This window comes from Cyprinodon tularosa, unplaced genomic scaffold, assembly GCF_016077235.1.
Source record: "Cyprinodon tularosa strain WSP-4 unplaced genomic scaffold, ASM1607723v1 ctg1204, whole genome shotgun sequence".
Classification (NCBI taxonomy): domain Eukaryota; kingdom Metazoa; phylum Chordata; class Actinopteri; order Cyprinodontiformes; family Cyprinodontidae; genus Cyprinodon; species Cyprinodon tularosa.
In genome coordinates, this window is record NW_024038009.1 from 243,940 (window position 1) to 263,966 (window position 20,027).

Sequence of the window (20,027 nt, forward strand, 5' to 3'; positions counted from 1 at the left end):
GCCAATGGGAGCCCGGCTCCCGGGGCCAATGGGAGCCCGGCTCCAGGGGCCAATGGGAGCCCGGCTCCAGGGGCCAATGGGAGCCCGGCTCCCGCGGCCAATGGGAGCCCGGCTCCGGCGGCCAATGGGAGCCCGGCTCTGGCGGCCAATGGGAGCCCGGCTCTGGCGGCCAATGGGAGCCCGGCTCCAGCAGCCAATGGGAGCCCGGCTCCGGCGGCCAATGGGAGCCCGGCTCCGGCGGCCAATGGGAGCCCGGCTCCGGCGGCCAATGGGAGCCCGGCTCCGGCGGCCAATGGGAGCCCGGCTCTAGCAGCCAATGGGAGCCCGGCTGCGGCGGCCAATGGGAGCCCGGCTCCCGCGGCCAATGGGAGCCCGGCTCCGGCGGCCAATGGGAGCCCGGCTCTAGCAGCCAATGGGAGCCCGGCTCCCGCGGCCAATGGGAGCCCGGCTCCAGGGGCCAATGGGAGCCCGGCTCCAGGGGCCAATGGGAGCCCGGCTCCAGGGGCCAATGGGAGCCCGGCTCCAGGGGCCAATGGGAGCCCGGCTCCAGCGGCCAATGGGAGCCCGGCTCTAGCGGCCAATCAGAGCCCAGAGCCGCTAACCAACCTCGCCTCTCTCTCTCACCAGTTCCGCCCGCTGAATGTTGAGGGAACGCTGAACCTGCTGAGCTCAGAACCTCCTCGCCTGGTCTACTTCAGCAACACCTCCTCAGGTAAGCGCCTCCACACTGCTGGACCCGGCAGAATCAGCAGAACCCGCTCACCCTTCTCCCATTGCAGAGGGAGACCTCACCATCCCACAGACGTCTGACCACAGCAGAAAGCTGATGGTTCGAACCCGCAGCAAAAGGAAGTTCCTCTTCAAGGTTCCTGAGGAGGAGCGGCTCCAGCAGAGGAGGTGGGAACCGGGCTGGGGGGCTGGGGGGGGGTGCGATGGTCGACAGGAAAACCTGAAATGGTTCTAGAGCTTCCTAAAGATAAAAGCCAGCTGGTCCCAGAACGAGCTGCAGAACCGGTCCACTCTGGGTCTCCTGGATGGAGCGGGGGGGGGTCAGGATGGGGGGGTCAGAACGGCGAAGGTTCTCTGTTCTTCCTCTGAAGCTCCGCCTCTTTCTCCGTTTCCAGGGAGATGCTGAAGGACCCGGAGCTGCGGTCCAGGATGATCTCCAATCCCACCAACTTCAACCACGTGGCCCACATGGGACCAGGAGACGGCATGCAGGTCCTGATGGACCTCCCCCTGGTAACTCCTCCTCCTCCTTCTCCTCCTCTTCCTCCCTGCATGCCGTCTCCTCCTCCTCCTCCTCTGTTCATCACTGACTCCTTCCTCCTCCTCCTCTTCCTCTCTTTCATGTTCAGGTTGGTGACCTCACCTCCCTCTCACCCTCCCCCTCTCCTTCTCCCTCCTCCTCCTCCTCCCGTCACACCCTCATCTCCCCCCCCTCCAACTTTGAGCACATCTATCACATGACGTCGGCATCGGCCGGCGCCTTCTTGCAGAAGGAGGCCTCCTCTTCCTCCTCCTCCCAGCAGAGCCTCCTGCAGCCTTCCTCCTCCTCCAGCAGAGCCTCCTGCAGCCTTCCTCCTCCTCCTCCTCTCCCTCCATCTCTTCTCTGGTAGGCCGCTGCTCTCTTTCTCCCCCCCCCCTCCCTGAGCGGCGGAGGCTGCAGCATCACCCTGACCTGCTGCAGCGTTCGCCGCCTCCTCTGGGTGCTTATCGGGTCAGAACCGGACCTCAGGGTTCTGGGTCTGACCCAACAGAATCTGGGTCGTCGGTTCTGTGGTTCCTCAGCCGAAGGTTCTGGTTCTGCAGGGCCCGGCTTCTGCTTCCTGTCCTGTTTTTGGGTCAGAACCATCTTTCATCAAAGCTGCAGATTAAACTCTGAAGATTTGATTAAATTGACCCGTTTAAACCGAACCTTCAGCCCGGTTCAGTTCAGAACCACCCGGACCGGATCAGTCTGAGCTGGTTGCCTAGTAACTAAGACCCAGTTCTGAAGCCCAGTAGAATCTAATTGCTTTGGTTCTGTCTGTGTTTAGAGTGTGATGCCCCCCCCTCAGGACGACCCCATTAGGGATAAGCCCCGCCCACTCTCCAGTATCTCCCGGCAACACAGAAGCAAGTCGCACATCACTCGCACGGCTTCAGGTAAGAGCCTCAGAGTTCGAGTAATACTTTTCGCGGCGTATTACCGCCTGACGCGGCGTGTTACCGGCTGACGCGGCGTATTACCAGCTGACGCGGCGTGTTACCGCCTGACGCGGCGTGTTACCGGCTGACGCGGCGTGTTACCGGCTGACGCGGCGTGTTACCGGCTGACGCGGCGTGTTACCGGCTGACGCGGCGTGTTACCGGCTGACGCGGCGTGTTACCGGCTGACGCGGCGTGTTACCGGCTGACGCGGCGTATTATCGCCTGACGCGGCGTGTTACCGCCTGACGCGGCGTGTTACCGCCTGACGCGGCGTGTTACCGGCTGACGCGGCGTATTACCAGCTGACGCGGCGTGTTACCGCCTGACGCGGCGTATTACCAGCTGACGCGGCGTGTTACCGCCTGACGCGGCGTGTTACCGGCTGACGCGGCGTGTTACCGGCTGACGCGGCGTGTTACCGCCTGACGCGGCGTGTTACCGGCTGACGCGGCGTGTTACCGCCTGACGCGGCGTATTATCGCCTGACGCGGCGTGTTACCCGCCTGACGCGGCGTGTTACCGCCTGACGCGGCGTGTTACCGCCTGACGCGGCGTGTTACCGGCTGACGCGGCGTGTTACCGGCTGACGCGGCGTGTTACCGGCTGACGCGGCGTGTTACCGCCTGACGCGGCGTGTTACCGCCTGACGCGGCGTGTTACCGCCTGACGCGGCGTGTTACCGCCTGACGCGGCGTGTTACCGCCTGACGCGGCGTGTTACCGCCTGACGCGGCGTGTTACCGCCTGACACGGCGTAATACTTTTCGCGGCGTATTACCGCCTGACGCGGCGTGTTACCGCCTGACGCGGCGTGTTACCGGCTGACGCGGCGTGTTACCGCCTGACGCGGCGTGTTATCGCCTGACGCGGCGTATTATCGCCTGACGCGGCGTGTTACCGCCTGACGCGGCGTGTTACCGCCTGACGCGGCGTGTTACCCGCCTGACGCGGCGTGTTACCGCCTGACGCGGCGTGTTACCGCCTGACACGGCGTAATACTTTTCGCGGCGTATTACCGCCTGACGCGGCGTGTTACCGCCTGACGCGGCGTGTTACCGGCTGACGCGGCGTGTTACCGCCTGACGCGGCGTATTATCGCCTGACGCGGCGTGTTACCGCCTGACGCGGCGTGTTACCGCCTGACGCGGCGTGTTACCGCCTGACGCGGCGTGTTACCGGCTGACGCGGCGTGTTACCGCCTGACGCGGCGTATTATCGCCTGACGCGGCGTGTTACCGCCTGACGCGGCGTGTTACCGCCTGACGCGGCGTGTTACCGCCTGACGCGGCGTGTTACCGCCTGACGCGGCGTAATACTTTTCGCGGCGTATTACCGCCTGACGCGGCGTGTTACCGCCTGACGCGGCGTGTTACCGCCTGACGCGGCGTGTTACCGCCTGACGCGGCGTGTTACCGCCTGACGCGGCGTGTTACCGGCTGACGCGGCGTATTATCGCCTGACGCGGCGTGTTACCGCCTGACGCGGCGTGTTACCGCCTGACGCGGCGTGTTACCGCCTGACGCGGCGTGTTACCGCCTGACGCGGCGTGTTACCGCCTGACGCGGCGTATTATCGCCTGACGCGGCGTGTTACCGCCTGACGCGGCGTGTTACCGCCTGACGCGGCGTGTTACCGCCTGACGCGGCGTGTTACCGGCTGACGCGGCGTGTTACCGCCTGACGCGGCGTATTATCGCCTGACGCGGCGTATTATCGCCTGACGCGGCGTGTTACCGCCTGACGCGGCGTGTTACCGCCTGACGCGGCGTGTTACCGCCTGACGCGGCGTGTTACCGCCTGACGCGGCGTGTTACCGCCTGACGCGGCGTGTTACCGCCTGACGCGGCGTGTTACCGCCTGACGCGGCGTGTTACCGCCTGACGCGGCGTGTTACCGGCTGACGCGGCGTGTTACCGCCTGACGCGGCGTGTTACCGCCTGACGCGGCGTGTTACCGCCTGACGCGGCGTATTATCGCCTGACGCGGCGTGTTACCGCCTGACGCGGCGTGTTACCGCCTGACGCGGCGTGTTACCGCCTGACGCGGCGTGTTACCGCCTGACGCGGCGTATTATCGCCTGACGCGGCGTATTATCGCCTGACGCGGCGTGTTACCGCCTGACGCGGCGTGTTACCGCCTGACGCGGCGTGTTACCGGCTGACGCGGCGTGTTACCGCCTGACGCGGCGTGTTACCGGCTGACGCGGCGTGTTACCGCCTGACGCGGCGTGTTACCGCCTGACGCGGCGTGTTACCGCCTGACGCGGCGTATTATCGCCTGACGCGGCGTGTTACCGCCTGACGCGGCGTGTTACCGCCTGACGCGGCGTGTTACCGCCTGACGCGGCGTGTTACCGGCTGACGCGGCGTGTTACCGCCTGACGCGGCGTATTATCGCCTGACGCGGCGTATTATCGCCTGACGCGGCGTATTATCGCCTGACGCGGCGTGTTACCGCCTGACGCGGCGTGTTACCGGCTGACGCGGCGTGTTACCGCCTGACGCGGCGTGTTACCGCCTGACGCGGCGTGTTACCGCCTGACGCGGCGTGTTACCGCCTGACGCGGCGTGTTACCGCCTGACGCGGCGTGTTACCGCCTGACGCGGCGTGTTATCGCCTGACGCGGCGTATTATCGCCTGACGCGGCGTGTTACCGCCTGACGCGGCGTGTTACCGCCTGACGCGGCGTGTTACCGCCTGACGCGGCGTGTTACCGGCTGACGCGGCGTGTTACCGCCTGACGCGGCTGATGTTTTAATGTGCTTTTATTGTTTAATAAACTACTTTCTAAAGTTTCCTTGATGGAAGGAAATAGTCCATCTGCCAATAAGAGGCCTGTGGCATTACCACTTGCTGCCACTAGGTGTCCCTGGCCAGTTGACAGTAAAATACTGTTTTAAAACCAGAAGGTTATTAACATGTTTGAACCCTTTAATGAAGTGATTTACTTTGGTACTAATGGCCTAAATGGAGGCGGAGCCTCTGGTCTTTGTGTAAAAGTGACGTTATAAGAGTTTTAATGACGTTTATAATTAATAACGGCTCCTGCAGCCCCTTAACCTGGGAGCCGATCGGGCCGCCTACTGGCTGGAAGGCCGGACTGCCACGCTAGTGACCGGTGCCAGCAGAGCCTGACAGCCTAGTGGCAGCAAGTGGTACTGACACTGGCCTCTTATTGGCAGATGAACTACTTCCTGTCATGTCAGCCTGACGACCCACCGGGACTGTCGCTACGCCGCCACTGCCATGAATTGAGCTCAGCCCTGCTGTGGTGTTCTGATGGTCGTTCGGGCCGGGCGGCTGGTTTTGTTCGGGCCGGGCGGCGGGCGGCTAGGTCCGTTCTGACCTTCTCCTCTGGTTCAGATTTCAGTGGAGGAGCTTCGAGCCGCAGCACCGGCGACCTGGACCAGGATCCGGACCGGGAGGTAGAAGCTGCCATGTTCCTCTGATGGTTCCTGGGAGCCGCCCCGCCCTGACTCACTCTCTCTCTCTCTCTCTCTCTCTCTCTCCATGTGCTGCCGGTGTCGCTCGCCCAGCCGGACTCGGACTCCACCAAACACTCGACGCCCTCCAACAGCTCCAACCCCAGCAGCCCCCCCAGCCCAAACTCCCCCCACCGCAGCCAGCTGACCCTGGACAGTTTGGACTTGGAGCCCTGAGCCCCGCCCCCACACCGCTTTAGGCCCCGCCCCCCGCAGCGTTTGAGACTGTTTTTACCTTTGGGTTTTATGATGGTGGAGTGATTCTGCTGCTTTTAATTGGATGCTGGGAAGCCCCGCCCCTTCCTGGTTTTAGCGCTCGCTGAGGGACCAGTCACTTCCTGTTCTTCCTCCCCTCTCGCCGCTTAGCTTCGGCGTGGGTTAGCGGCGGGAGGTCTCACTCTGAGGGAAAAACACTGTATTAATTATTTTAACGTTTTGTTAAACTTGCACATCATCATCATCATTGTTGTTATTGTAGAAAATAATCTTTTATTTGTGATGATCTTTATCCCCCCCCCCCTCCATCTCTAATCTGACTCCGCCCCCTGCTCCAGGTCGGATGGGGGCGGAGTCACACCTGGGCACTACTGCTTTTATTCTTCCAGAATCAGTTACAGATGTTTGTAATTATGAAATGTTTAGCAGCCAAAAACCACAATAAACGGAGCAGAGGACAGACTGAGTGTCAGTGTCTCACCTGGACACACCTGGACACACCTGGACACACCTGGACAGGGGGGAGGAGTCATAATCAGACTCTTCCTCTCTGCTTTCAAACACTAATAAACGTCAATGATTCATACGAGCCATCAGCTCCACAGAGACCAACCCTCCATTCGACCAGATTCCCACAGCATGACGCTGCCACTACCAGCTGTCAGTTCTCTAAAAAGGTTTAATGGAAAGTTTAGTGGCAGGAAGAAAGAGAAGCTTGAACTGAACATTTCATTTAGTCAAAGCAGAGGCAGCATCAGAAGGATCTACAGGTTGGAGGAATAGAGCGGCTGCAGGTGGTTAGGATGATATTTCTCTCCAGTTAGTCACAGTCAGAGAAACAGGACTACACTGGAAAACAGGCCAAGCTCCAACATCTAGAAACAAAGGTGTTGATGGCAGCAGCACAGCTGATATTTCTCTCCAGGATGGAGTCACAGCCAAACAGGAACAGACCAGATGAAGCTACTATGAGAAAAAGCAGAGAGAGCAGAACGTTAGAGATTGAACTAACAGATTCTGCAGAGTGGGAGAATAGAGATAGAATGAAGCAGAATGATGAAAAAGGGGTCCCTATGTCCTCCAGCAGTCTAAGCCTATAGCAGCACAACTCTATAGTTATGTCCAGGTCTGTATTAGTAATGAGATGTCAACAAAATAAATAATAATTATCATCTTGATCATTTTAATCCCGTTATGCTAACCTAAGTTAGCTTCTTCTGACACTTTTCCACCAACAGATGTTTCTAGAAGTCCAGAGAAACTTGTTGCTGGCTGTAAAATCGACCATTCAAACCCGGGTCAGCCGCATCGAGGACCTCCGTAGATTGATCGTTCATCTAACCGCTGCTCCACCCGCCGCTCCACCCGCCGCTCCACCTGCCGCTCCACATCTAACTATTCTTAATGAATCCGTAGCTCAGATTTATCTGGAGGTTAAATTGACTGAAATTTTAAGTCGTTTTTTTCAACAGAACCGATTATTTGATCTGATGAAGAAAAAGACTGAAAAGAAGATAAAACGAGAAAAACAGCAAAGCTAAACTAATAAGGATCCAAATAGATGCTGATTATTTTTCCATCTGGGTTGATAATTGAGAGCAGAATAAATAAACGACCTAAATAAAATACTAAATTATGACTAAACCAGTAAAGTGAATAAATGTGGGAATAAAATGGCCTAATAAAGGAAAATGATCTATTAGGTAATTTTTAGCAGCAGGAACAGAAACGACGTCTGGATGAAGTTTGAACACCTCAGCCTGACCGTCTGATGAGCGTTTGGGAAAAACCAGCTTAGTTGATGTTTGTTGATGGTTCAGCTTCTGGTTCCACTGGTTTGGTTTTTCACTTTGGAAACATCGATCTTCAAATCAGATGGAAAACCTTTATTCTTCTTCCACATCATGTCTGCTGGAAGCAGCAGGAGGAGGAGCTGCAGGAGGAGGAGCTGCAGGAGGAGGAGCTGCAGCGTCTCCCCTCGTTTACAGCGCTGCAGCTCCTCCTCCTGCAGGTCCTCCCTCCCTCCTCTGCTGAGGAGTTTGTTTGGAGTGATAACGGTACCGAATATAAGGAATTAAATTTACTGGGTCAGTTTGAAATGATGGAATAATTCAAAGATTTGTGACAAAGTTCAGATTTTAATCTAAAGTTCTTTAAGCTTCATTAATTTATTTGATCTCCTATTGTTTGTGAACGGCTCAGATAACATCTGATCTTTCCTTCCCTCAGCTCCTTTAATTCAGCATGTTGGTAACTTTGACTCCCAGTTTTCCTCCATGAGCTCCTGACGGGTCGACCCGTTCCTGGACCACAGAACGGACCTGACCTCTGACCTCTGGCCAGACTGGGACTGACAGGCGACACATTAAAATGACCTACAGGACATTTTCTCCCTTAGAGACGGCTTTACAGACGGACCAAGGTGCTGGAGATCCTGATGGAGGACCATCTCAGCCATCCTTCAGCAGGAGGAGGCGGGGCTTAAAGACATCAACAGATCAGAGCTCATCAGGAAGGAACCAGGAAGAGCTCAGAATAATCCCCTCTGATTGGTTAATCAACACATCAGTAGGGGACCAGCTGCTCACATGTTGCTTTGACTGAACCTGATTCTGAGTTATGATTTTAATATTTGAGATTATTCTTTTTTTTCTCATAATGAGGTTAATAATTTAACTTATACTTTATAGAGATGAAGGATTCTGTTGTTTCCAGGGAAACAAAAAGGGTGATAATGATAAGAATTAATAATTATTATTTTATTCTTTTAAAATTCTCAGCAAATACTTTTTCAAACTTTTACCATGAAAAATTTCATAATGGGGAAAAACATTTTAATGTTTTTATCATCTAGGATGTGATTTAATTGCTCCATTTATTGGCAACATATTTTAGATTTGATCTTTTCCATCATTTTTCCGTTTATTATAATCATTTAACTTTCTCCACTGATTGCAGGTGTGCATTTTTTATATTATTTTATCAATAGTTACTTTCTTAGTTTTCTTTACATACATTCACTAATTTTCCTTGTTTTATTATCGATTAAACAAAGATAAAATCCTTTATGATCAACGTTTAACCTGCGATGCCAGAGTCTGGATGTCTGTAGACCAGATATAACTTCTATAACAAACCAGATTCTTTCTCAGGTTTATTCATAACATTTTACTGTTTAACCAAAGTGTCTGGAATTAGTTTAGACTCTGATTAATTTAATTAATGAAGACGATCAGAACTGGTCTGATAACCGAGCAATAAGCAGCGTGTGATGAACTGATTTCTCTGCAAAGATAAAATAAAATGCAGCCTGACTGAAATGTTACGATCTGTTTATTTAACTGGAGGAAATAGTTACTATTACTACTGATACTTTTTTCCTACTACAGCAGCATCATCATCATCTTCTTCCTTTTGAGGCCCCAGTTTTTCCTGGAGAATTTCAGTTCTGACAAAGTTACCACTGGAACCCAGAATAAATCACAGGAAAGGGATTTAAAGTCCTGATTACTAACAGCTCTGTGCATGTGGATGAGAGACATATGAGACATGTGAGACGTAGTCGATGACGGAGGAGATTTATGGCTTTCAGGTTGTTCGGCTGAGAAGAGGTTTGGAGTTTTCCTGTTGGGACAGATTCAGCTGTAGTGTTGGGTTGGTTCCAGCAGAGGGCGCTGAGTTATCATGTTAAAATATGCTTCAGTATGAAGATAGAATGCTGTTATTTCTTCACCTTCTAAGTCATACGGTACAAACTCTGCAGTATGGAGAATTTGTGGGTCTATTCACATTTTGAAGACAGCTAGAAGCTTCTAATATAGATATAGCAGCTTAGCGACCGCCTTCAGTAGCTGCCTCTGATAGGTTGGTCTGCAGAACTGGGGTCCCACAGGGAACTGGAACCGTTCCTCTTCACCTCTGCAGACGTCTCCATCAGCTCCCCACGCCGCCTCCTCCGACCTTCTCTGACCTTTCTGCCATAGTTGGCCTCATCTCAGGTGGAGACGCTCAGAGGACAGACAGAACTCTGTTCCAGCAGATTAATGATTAATGCAGGGAAAACCAAGGAGCTAGAGGTGGACTTCCACCCCACTGCCACCGGTGGACATCCAGGGACGGACAGTGAGGTAGTGGACTCTACCTCAGTGTTCACCTGGAGAACAAACTGGGCTGGACTCCCAACACTGAGGCTCTGGACTCAAAGCAGGAGGTGGGAAACAGACGGATCCCCTGCCCCCCATGCACCAGGGAGCGTTATCACAGATCCTTCCTCCCAGCAGCTGGAAGACTCTAGAACCACCACTGTTCCCAGTAACCTCAACCAGTTCTTCCATTCAGGCTGATTCTGCTCAGTTTCTACCTCAGTCAGTTAAATAACCTGCTGCTGTCATTCTGCACATCTCTGATGTTGCTGCTATTTTCAATTTACTGTAAAAAAAATGTCCATAGCTGGATGTTGGTTATTTATTCTCCAGTTAAAACACTTTACAATCTATTGCTCTATTTCTTTGATTTTCCAATCTGTTATTTTTATAAACTTTTCTAAGGTCCACATTGTGTGACCTTTTCCACTATAACAGTTTCCCCTTTATTTGACAATAAAGGGATTTTCTATTTCTAATGTCAGCATGGATGTTAAAATCTCCCACTATGATGACCCTGTCAGTATTTAATACCAAATCAGAAAGGAACCCTGAAAACTCATCTAAAAATTCAGAGTAAGGACCTGGTGGACAATACAAAGTTACAAAAAGAAGAGGTTTTCTTGCCTTGAAATTTGGATCAGGGAAATTAAGGGTTAAATGTTCAAAGAGTTGTAGGTATTAATTGTTTTGGGAGTAATCAGTAAGTCAGACTGGAAGATTGTTGCTACTCCTCCTCCTCGCCCAGAACTTCTGGGGATGTGAAAATTTAAATAGCTTGAAGGAGTTGCCTCATTTATGCTCACATAATCCTCTTGCTGCAGCCAGGTTTCTGTAAGGCAAAACAAGTCAATGTGATTATCACAGATCAAGTCATTAACTAGTAGACTTTTAGAGGAAAGAGATCTTATGTTAAACAGACCGCATTTAATCAGATTCCTGTTTAAAGTTCTGACTTCTAGAACATGTTTACTGTTGAACATCCTGGAAATGTGACCTCATCTTCCACAAGCTTTGTTTCTTTTTTTTCTTTACTTCCTGCCAAAGTGACAAGGACTCGTCTGCTTCAAGTCTGCTTCCTCTCTCTGCTTCCCTTCATGACCTTTGAACTCTGCTGCTTCAGTTTCTGACGAAGCTTCACTGCTGAGAGGATTTAGGACTGGAATCTTTACAGGTTGCCATGGTAACACCATGGGGTAGGTGGACCGAGGGTCTCATGATTTTAGGTCAGCCATCAATAATTAATTTGGCCCTCAGTTTTGTCTGACAGGTGCGTTAATCATTAATCAGGCAGTTTCTGCCTGTTTACTCTGCTGAGATCAACCAATGGGAGCAAAGCAAGAACCGGGTCACACCGTGTAACACACTGGAAAAACAATCTAGAAATAAGTAAAAATATCTTCAATTAAGTTTATTTACCCAAAATCTGAGCAGGTAAATGACGTAGTTTTCCAACAAAAAGAGTATTTTTACTCTTAAAATAAGATAATTAGATAAAATGCACTGAAATACGACAATGCAATTTGTTTTCTTATTTTAAATGTAAATTGTCTTGTTCCGTTGGCAAAATGTCTCTTTTATCTCCTCAATCCAAGAACAAATGCACTTATTTTAAGAAAGAATGACTGATCTAGGTTGTGATTTTTTCCAGTGCAGTTATTAGTTACAGGTGATTTAGAGGTTTTATTTTGAAAGTTCTGGTTTAAACAAAGTTCCACGCTGAGAGGTGAGAGGTCTGGGGTTTTTACTTCTCATTTCTGTCTGAACTTTACTCGACCTTTGATGGGAACTTCCTGCGGAGGCTAGAAGCACAACCCCCCCCCCCCCCCCCCCCCCTTCGCTAATTAGATCTGAACATGCAGCTCGTTTGAGATTTGAATAAAAACGTTGCGGTTCTCATATCTGTGGCGGTGAGCTCCTCAGGAAGGAGGAATATATTTTTCACAACAGCAGCAGGTTTGCAGGTGATGATGATGATGATGATGATGATGATAATGATGATGATGATGATGCCTGCAGCTGGAGGTGAGCTCAAAGTCACAAACAGGAAGTGGTTCAGAAACAGAAGTAGGTTTGATGTTTGTTCTGGGATCAGCAGCACATCAATGAAACCTTTAAATGAGGCTGAAGTATAGATCTGTATATAGATCCGTCTATAGATCAGTCTATAGATCTGTCTATAGATCCGTCTATAGATCACTGTATACATCCTTCTATAGATCCATTTATAGATCCTTCTATAGATCTGTCTTTTTATAATTTAAATAGTGATTCTGCTTTTACTCAGATCTGAATGTTCAACAGGAAACAGATGAAATTATCAAAGTTATAAAAACCCAAATGATTTATTCGGAAACCTCTCCCCTAGCATCACGGTGGAGGTAGCATCATGGTGGAGGTAGCATCATGGTGGAGGTAGCATCATGACGGAGGTAGCATCATGAGGGCAGTAGCATCACGGTGGAGGTAGCATCACGACGGAGGTAGCATCACGACGGAGGTAGCATCATGAGGGCAGTAGCATCACGGTGGAGGTAGCATCACGACGGAGGTAGCATCACGACGGAGGTAGCATCATGAGGGCAGTAGCATCACGGTGGAGGTAGCATCACGACGGAGGTAGCATCACGACGGAGGTAGCATCATGAGGGCAGTAGCATCACGGTGGAGGTAGCATCACGACGGAGGTAGCATCACGACGGAGGTAGCATCATGACGGAGGTAGCATCATGAGGGCAGTAGCATCACGGTGGAGGTAGCATCATGAGGGCGGTAGCATCACGACGGAGGTAGCATCATGACGGAGGTAGCATCATGAGGGCAGTAGCATCACGGTGGAGGTAGCATCACGACGGAGGTAGCATCACGACGGAGGTAGCATCATGACGGAGGTAGCATCATGAGGGCAGTAGCATCACGGTGGAGGTAGCATCATGAGGGCGGTAGCATCACGACGGAGGTAGCATCATGACGGAGGTAGCATCATGAGGGCAGTAGCATCACGGTGGAGGTAGCATCACGACGGAGGTAGCATCACGACGGAGGTAGCATCATGAGGGCAGTAGCATCACGGTGGAGGTAGCATCATGAGGGCAGTAGCATCACGGTGGAGGTAGCATCATGAGGGCGGTAGCACCATGGTGAAGGTAGCATCACGGTAGCATCATGGTGGAGGTAGCATCATGAGGGAGGTAGCATCGCGGTGGAGGTAGCAACATGAGGGCGGTAGCATCGCGGTGGAGGTAGCAACATGAGGGCGGTAGCATCGCGGTGGAGGTAGCATCACGGTAGCATCATGGTGGAGGTAGCATCACGGTAGCATCATGGTGGAGGTAGCATCATGAGGGAGGTAGCATCGCGGTGGAGGTAGCAACATGAGGGCGGTAGCATCGCGGTGGAGGTAGCAACATGAGGGCGGTAGCATCGCGGTGGAGGTAGCAACATGAGGGCGGTAGCATCATGGTGAAGGTAGCATCATGAGGGAGGTAGCATCGCGGTGGAGGTAGCAACATGAGGGAGGTAGCATCATGGTGAAGGTAGCATCATGAGGGCGGTAGCATCATGGTGGAGGTAGCATCATGGTGGAGGTAGCAACATGAGGGAGGTAGCATCGCGGTGGAGGTAGCAACATGAGGGAGATAGCATCATGGTGAAGGTAGCATCATGAGGGAGGTAGCATCGCGGTGGAGGTAGCAACATGAGGGAGGTAGCATCATGGTGAAGGTAGCATCATGAGGGCGGTAGCATCATGGTGGAGGTAGCATCATGAGGGAGGTAGCATCGCGGTGGAGGTAGCAACATGAGGGAGGTAGCATCATGGTGAAGGTAGCATCATGAGGGCGGTAGCATCATGGTGGAGGTAGCATCATGAGGGAGGTAGCATCGCGGTGGAGGTAGCAACATGAGGGCGGTAGCATCGCGGTGGAGGTAGCAACATGAGGGCGGTAGCATCATGGTGAAGGTAGCAACATGAGGGCGGTAGCATCGCGGTGAAGGTAGCATCATGAGGGCGGTAGCATCGCGGTGGAGGTAGCAACATGAGGGCGGTAGCATCATGGTGAAGGTAGCATCACGGTAGCATCATGGTGGAGGTAGCAACATGAGGGCGGTAGCATCATGGTGAAGGTAGCATCACGGTAGCATCATGGTGGAGGTAGCAACATGAGGGGCGGTAGCATCATGGTGAAGGTAGCATCACGGTAGCATCATGGTGAAGGTAGCAACATGAGGGCGGTAGCATCATGGTGAAGGTAGCAACATGAGGGCGGTAGCATCGCGGTGGAGGTAGCAACATGAGGGCGGTAGCATCATGGTGAAGGTAGCATCACAGTAGCATCATGGTGGAGGTAGCAACATGAGGGCGGTAGCATCATGGTGAAGGTAGCATCACGGTAGCATCATGGTGGAGGTAGCAACATGAGGGCGGTAGCATCGCGGTGGAGGTAGCAACATGAGGGCGGTAGCATCATGGTGAAGGTAGCATCACGGTAGCATCATGGTGGAGGTAGCAACATGAGGGCGGTAGCATCATGGTGAAGGTAGCAACATGAGGGCGGTAGCATCGCGGTGGAGGTAGCAACATGAGGGCGGGTAGCATCATGGTGAAGGTAGCATCACGGTAGCATCATGGTGGAGGTAGCAACATGAGGGCGGTAGCATCATGGTGAAGGTAGCATCACGGTAGCATCATGGTGGAGGTAGCAACATGAGGGCGGTAGCATCGCGGTGAAGGTAGCATCACGGTAGCATCACGGTGGAGGTAGCAACATGAGGGCGGTAGCATCATGGTGAAGGTAGCATCACGGTAGCATCATGGTGGCGGTAGCAACATGAGGGCGGTAGCATCGCGGTGAAGGTAGCATCATGAGGGCGGTAGCATCACGGTGGAGGTAGCATCACGACGGAGGTAGCATCACGACGGAGGTAGCATCATGAGGGCAGTAGCATCATGGTGGAGGTAGCATCATGAGGGCGGTAGCATCACGGTGGAGGTAGCAACATGAGGGCGGTAGCACCATGGTGAAGGTAGCATCACGGTAGCATCATGGTGGAGGTAGCATCACGGTAGCATCATGGTGGAGGTAGCATCATGAGGGCGGTAGCATCGCGGTGAAGGTAGCATCATGAGGGCGGTAGCATCATGGTGGAGGTAGCATCATGAGGGAGGTAGCATCGCGGTGGAGGTAGCAACATGAGGGCGGTAGCATCGCGGTGGAGGTAGCAACATGAGGGCGGTAGCATCGCGGTGGAGGTAGCATCATGAGGGCGGTAGCATCGCGGTGGAGGTAGCAACATGAGGGCGGTAGCATCATGGTGAAGGTAGCAACATGAGGGCGGTAGCATCGCGGTGAAGGTAGCATCATGAGGGCGGTAGCATCACGGTGGAGGTAGCATCACGACGGAGGTAGCATCACGACGGAGGTAGCATCATGAGGGCAGTAGCATCATGGTGGAGGTAGCATCATGAGGGCGGTAGCATCACGGTGGAGGTAGCAACATGAGGGCGGTAGCACCATGGTGAAGGTAGCATCACGGTAGCATCATGGTGGAGGTAGCATCACGGTAGCATCATGGTGGAGGTAGCATCATGAGGGCGGTAGCATCGCGGTGAAGGTAGCATCATGAGAGCGGTAGCATCGCGGTGAAGGTAGCATCATGAGGGCGGTAGCATCATGGTGGAGGTAGCATCATGAGGGAGGTAGCATCGCGGTGGAGGTAGCAACATGAGGGCGGTAGCATCGCGGTGGAGGTAGCAACATGAGGGCGGTAGCATCGCGGTGGAGGTAGCATCATGAGGGCGGTAGCATCGCGGTGGAGGTAGCAACATGAGGGCGGTAGCATCATGGTGAAGGTAGCAACATGAGGGCGGTAGCATCGCGGTGAAGGTAGCATCATGAGGGGCGGTAGCATCACGGTGGAGGTAGCATCACGACGGAGGTAGCATCACGACGGAGGTAGCATCATGAGGGCAGTAGCATCATGGTGGAGGTAGCATCATGAGGGCGGTAGCATCACGGTGGAGGTAGCAACATGAGGGCGGTAGCACCATGGTGAAGGTAGCATCACGGTAGCATCATGGTGGAGGTAGCATCACGGTAGCATCATGGTGGAGGTAGCATCATGAGGGCGGTAGCATCGCGGTGAAGGTAGCATCATGAGGGCGGTAGCATCATGGTGGAGGTAGCATCATGAGGGAGGTAGCATCGCGGTGGAGGTAGCAACATGAGGGCGGTAGCATCGCGGTGGAGGTAGCAACATGAGGGCGGTAGCATCGCGGTGGAGGTAGCATCATGAGGGCGGTAGCATCGCGGTGGAGGTAGCAACATGAGGGCGGTAGCATCATGGTGAAGGTAGCAACATGAGGGCGGTAGCATCGCGTTGGAGGTAGCAACATGAGGGCGGTAGCATCATGGTGAAGGTAGCATCACGGTAGCATCATGGTGGAGGTAGCAACATGAGGGCGGTAGCATCATGGTGAAGGTAGCATCACGGTAGCATCATGGTGGAGGTAGCAACATGAGGGCGGTAGCATCATGGTGAAGGTAGCATCACGGTAGCATCATGGTGAAGGTAGCAACATGAGGGCGGTAGCATCATGGTGAAGGTAGCAACATGAGGGCGGTAGCATCGCGGTGGAGGTAGCAACATGAGGGCGGTAGCATCATGGTGAAGGTAGCATCACGGTAGCATCATGGTGGAGGTAGCAACATGAGGGCGGTAGCATCATGGTGAAGGTAGCATCACGGTAGCATCATGGTGGAGGTAGCAACATGAGGGCGGTAGCATCGCGGTGGAGGTACCAACATGAGGGCGGTAGCATCATGGTGAAGGTAGCATCACGGTAGCATCATGGTGGAGGTAGCAACATGAGGGCGGTAGCATCATGGTGAAGGTAGCATCACGGTAGCATCGCGGTGGAGGTAGCAACATGAGGGCGGTAGCATCATGGTGAAGGTAGCAACATGAGGGCGGTAGCATCGCGGTGGAGGTAGCAACATGAGGGCGGTAGCATCATGGTGAAGGTAGCATCACGGTAGCATCATGGTGGAGGTAGCAACATGAGGGCGGTAGCATCATGGTGAAGGTAGCAACATGAGGGCGGTAGCATCATGGTGAAGGTAGCATCACGGTAGCACCATGGTGGAGGTAGCAACATGAGGGCGGTAGCATCATGGTGAAGGTAGCATCACGGTAGCATCATGGTGGAGGTAGCAACATGAGGGCGGTAGCATCGCGGTGAAGGTAGCATCACGGTAGCATCATGGTGGAGGTAGCAACATGAGGGCGGTAGCATCGCGGTGAAGGTAGCATCATGAGGGCGGTAGCATCACGGTGGAGGTAGCATCACGACGGAGGTAGCATCACGACGGAGGTAGCATCATGAGGGCAGTAGCATCATGGTGGAGGTAGCATCATGAGGGCGGTAGCATCACGGTGGAGGTAGCAACATGACGGCGGTAGCACCATGGTGAAGGTAGCATCACGGTAGCATCATGGTGGAGGTAGCATCACGGTAGCATCATGGTGGAGGTAGCATCATGAGGGCGGTAGCATCGCGGTGAAGGTAGCATCACGGTAGCATCATGGTGGAGGTAGCAACATGAGGGCGGTAGCATCATGGTGAAGGTAGCATCACGGTAGCATCATGGTGGAGGTAGCAACATGAGGGCGGTAGCATCGCGGTGAAGGTAGCATCACGGTAGCATCATGGTGGAGGTAGCAACATGAGGGCGGTAGCATCGCGGTGGAGGTAGCAACATGAGGGCGGTAGCATCATGGTGAAGGTAGCATCACGGTAGCATCATGGTGGAGGTAGCAACATGAGGGCGGTAGCATCATGGTGAAGGTAGCATCACGGTAGCATCATGGTGGAGGTAGCAACATGAGGGCGGTAGCATCGCGGTGAAGGTAGCATCACGGTAGCATCACGGTGGAGGTAGCAACATGAGGGCGGTAGCATCATGGTGAAGGTAGCATCATGAGGGCGGTAGCATCACGGTGGAGGTAGCAACATGAGGGCGGTAGCACCATGGTGAAGGTAGCATCACGGTAGCATCATGGTGGAGGTAGCATCACGGTAGCATCATGGTGGAGGTAGCATCATGAGGGCGGTAGCATCGCGGTGAAGGTAGCATCACGGTAGCATCATGGTGGAGGTAGCAACTGTAGTAGCAGTTTTATTGTCTTATATCAGAAATCAGAATCAGAATATATCCTACAACATGGACCTATACTTACTTAGCAACAAAACAGTACATCTTGAAGTTCAAGTATGAGTCTTAGCAATAATAAAGTCTCTAATGCTGGCTGGCTTGCCAAACAAGGAAGCAGTTGTACTGCATTATGCAGTCCTGTTTCTGACCTTATGCCTACTTAGCAACACAGAGATTGCAACATGAAAACAGGATGTTTACAAGCTGGAAGTCACAAGTCTTTGCAAAACAGGGTCGTTAAGGCCCACGCGCATGCAATCGGGTCACAGGACAAGAACTTCCAGAAGGTTCTTCAGAGCGTCCAGTCGTGCGCGTGCATCCACACAGTGCGTTGTGGAGCCTATAAAAGGCCGCCCTCAATGGATTGAAGGTGGGGGAAAACTACAGATGTGAGGACATAGCGCTGGATGTATGAAGTGTTTAAGACAGCTGTATGAATTCGGTTTTGTAAATAAATGTTTCCCCCCTCCGGAGACAATGGAGTGAATTGTCAGCCTTCTTCCTATCATAAGAGAATTCTACCAATGAGCTTCCACACAACATGAGGGCGGTAGCATCATGGTGAAGGTAGCATCACGGTAGCATCATGGTGGAGGTAGCAACATGAGGGCGGTAGCATCGCGGTGAAGGTAGCATCACGGTAGCATCATGGTGGAGGTAGCAACATGAGGGCGGTAGCATCATGGTGAAGGTAGCATCACGGTAGCATCATGGTGGAGGTAGCAACATGAGGGCGGTAGCATCGCCGTGGAGGTAGCAACATGAGGGCGGTAGCATCATGGTGAAGGTAGCATCATGAGGACGGTAGCATCACGGTGGAGGTAGCAACATGAGGGCGGTAGCATCACGGTGGAGGTAGCATCATGAGGGCGGTAGCATCATGGTGAAGGTAGCATCACGGTAGCATCATGGTGGAGGTAGCAACATGAGGGCGGTAGCATCGCGGTGGAGGTAGCAACATGAGGGCGGTAGCATCATGGTGAAGGTAGCATCACGGTAGCATCATGGTGGAGGTAGCATCATGAGGGAGGTAGCATCGCGGTGGAGGTAGCAACATGAGGGCGGTAGCATCATGGTGAAGGTAGCATCACGGTAGCATCATGGTGAAGGTAGCATCACGGTGGAGCATCATGGTGGAGGTAGCATCATGAGGGAGGTAGCATCATGGTGGAGGTAGCATCACGGTAGCATCATGGTGGAGGTAGCATCACGGTAGCATCATGGTGGAGGTAGCATCATGGTGGAGGTAGCATCACGGTAGCATCATGGTGGAGGTAGCATCATGGTGGAGGTAGCATCACGGTAGCATCATGGTGGAGGTAGCATCATGGTGGAGGTAGCATCACGGTAGCATCATGGTGGAGGTAGCATCACGGTAGCATCATGGTGGAGGTAGCATCATGGTGGAGGTAGCAAAATTTCAATTCAATTCAATTCAGTTTATTTATATAGCGCCAAATTCACAACACATGTCATCTCAAGGCACTTTCCAGTTCAACCAGATCATCCAGTCAGATTGATTCAAAGTTTTCTATCTAAGGAAAACCAGCTGATTGCATCGACTCATTGACTCTTCAACAATCCCTCACACTAAGCATGCTTGTAGCGACAGTGGAGAGGAAAAACTCCCTTTGAACAGGAAGAAACCTCCAGCAGAACCAGGCTCAGTGTGAGCGGCCATCTGCTGAGGCCCACTGGGGTTCAAGGGCGGTAGCATCATGGTGGAGGTAGCATCATGGTGGAGGTAGCATCATGGTGGAGGTAGCATCACGGTAGCATCATG

General features: G+C 52.9%; 1 protein-coding gene across 1 annotated transcript in view; it reads left to right on the plus strand.

The window, feature by feature from the left end:
• cdc42bpb (CDC42 binding protein kinase beta (DMPK-like)) overlaps positions 1-6,351 on the plus strand; it is a 37,732-nt gene extending 31,381 nt beyond the window's left edge. The window contains exons 32-39 of the mRNA XM_038274701.1: positions 628-712; positions 780-897; positions 1,125-1,242; positions 1,359-1,538; positions 1,571-1,615; positions 2,040-2,148; positions 5,555-5,616; positions 5,728-6,351. Coding sequence (XP_038130629.1) covers positions 628-712; positions 780-897; positions 1,125-1,242; positions 1,359-1,538; positions 1,571-1,615; positions 2,040-2,148; positions 5,555-5,616; positions 5,728-5,850 — 840 coding nt within the window. The 3' untranslated portion in view covers positions 5,851-6,351. The remainder of the gene's footprint in view (positions 1-627; positions 713-779; positions 898-1,124; positions 1,243-1,358; positions 1,539-1,570; positions 1,616-2,039; positions 2,149-5,554; positions 5,617-5,727) is intronic.
• The last annotated feature ends 13,676 nt before the right edge of the window (positions 6,352-20,027 follow it).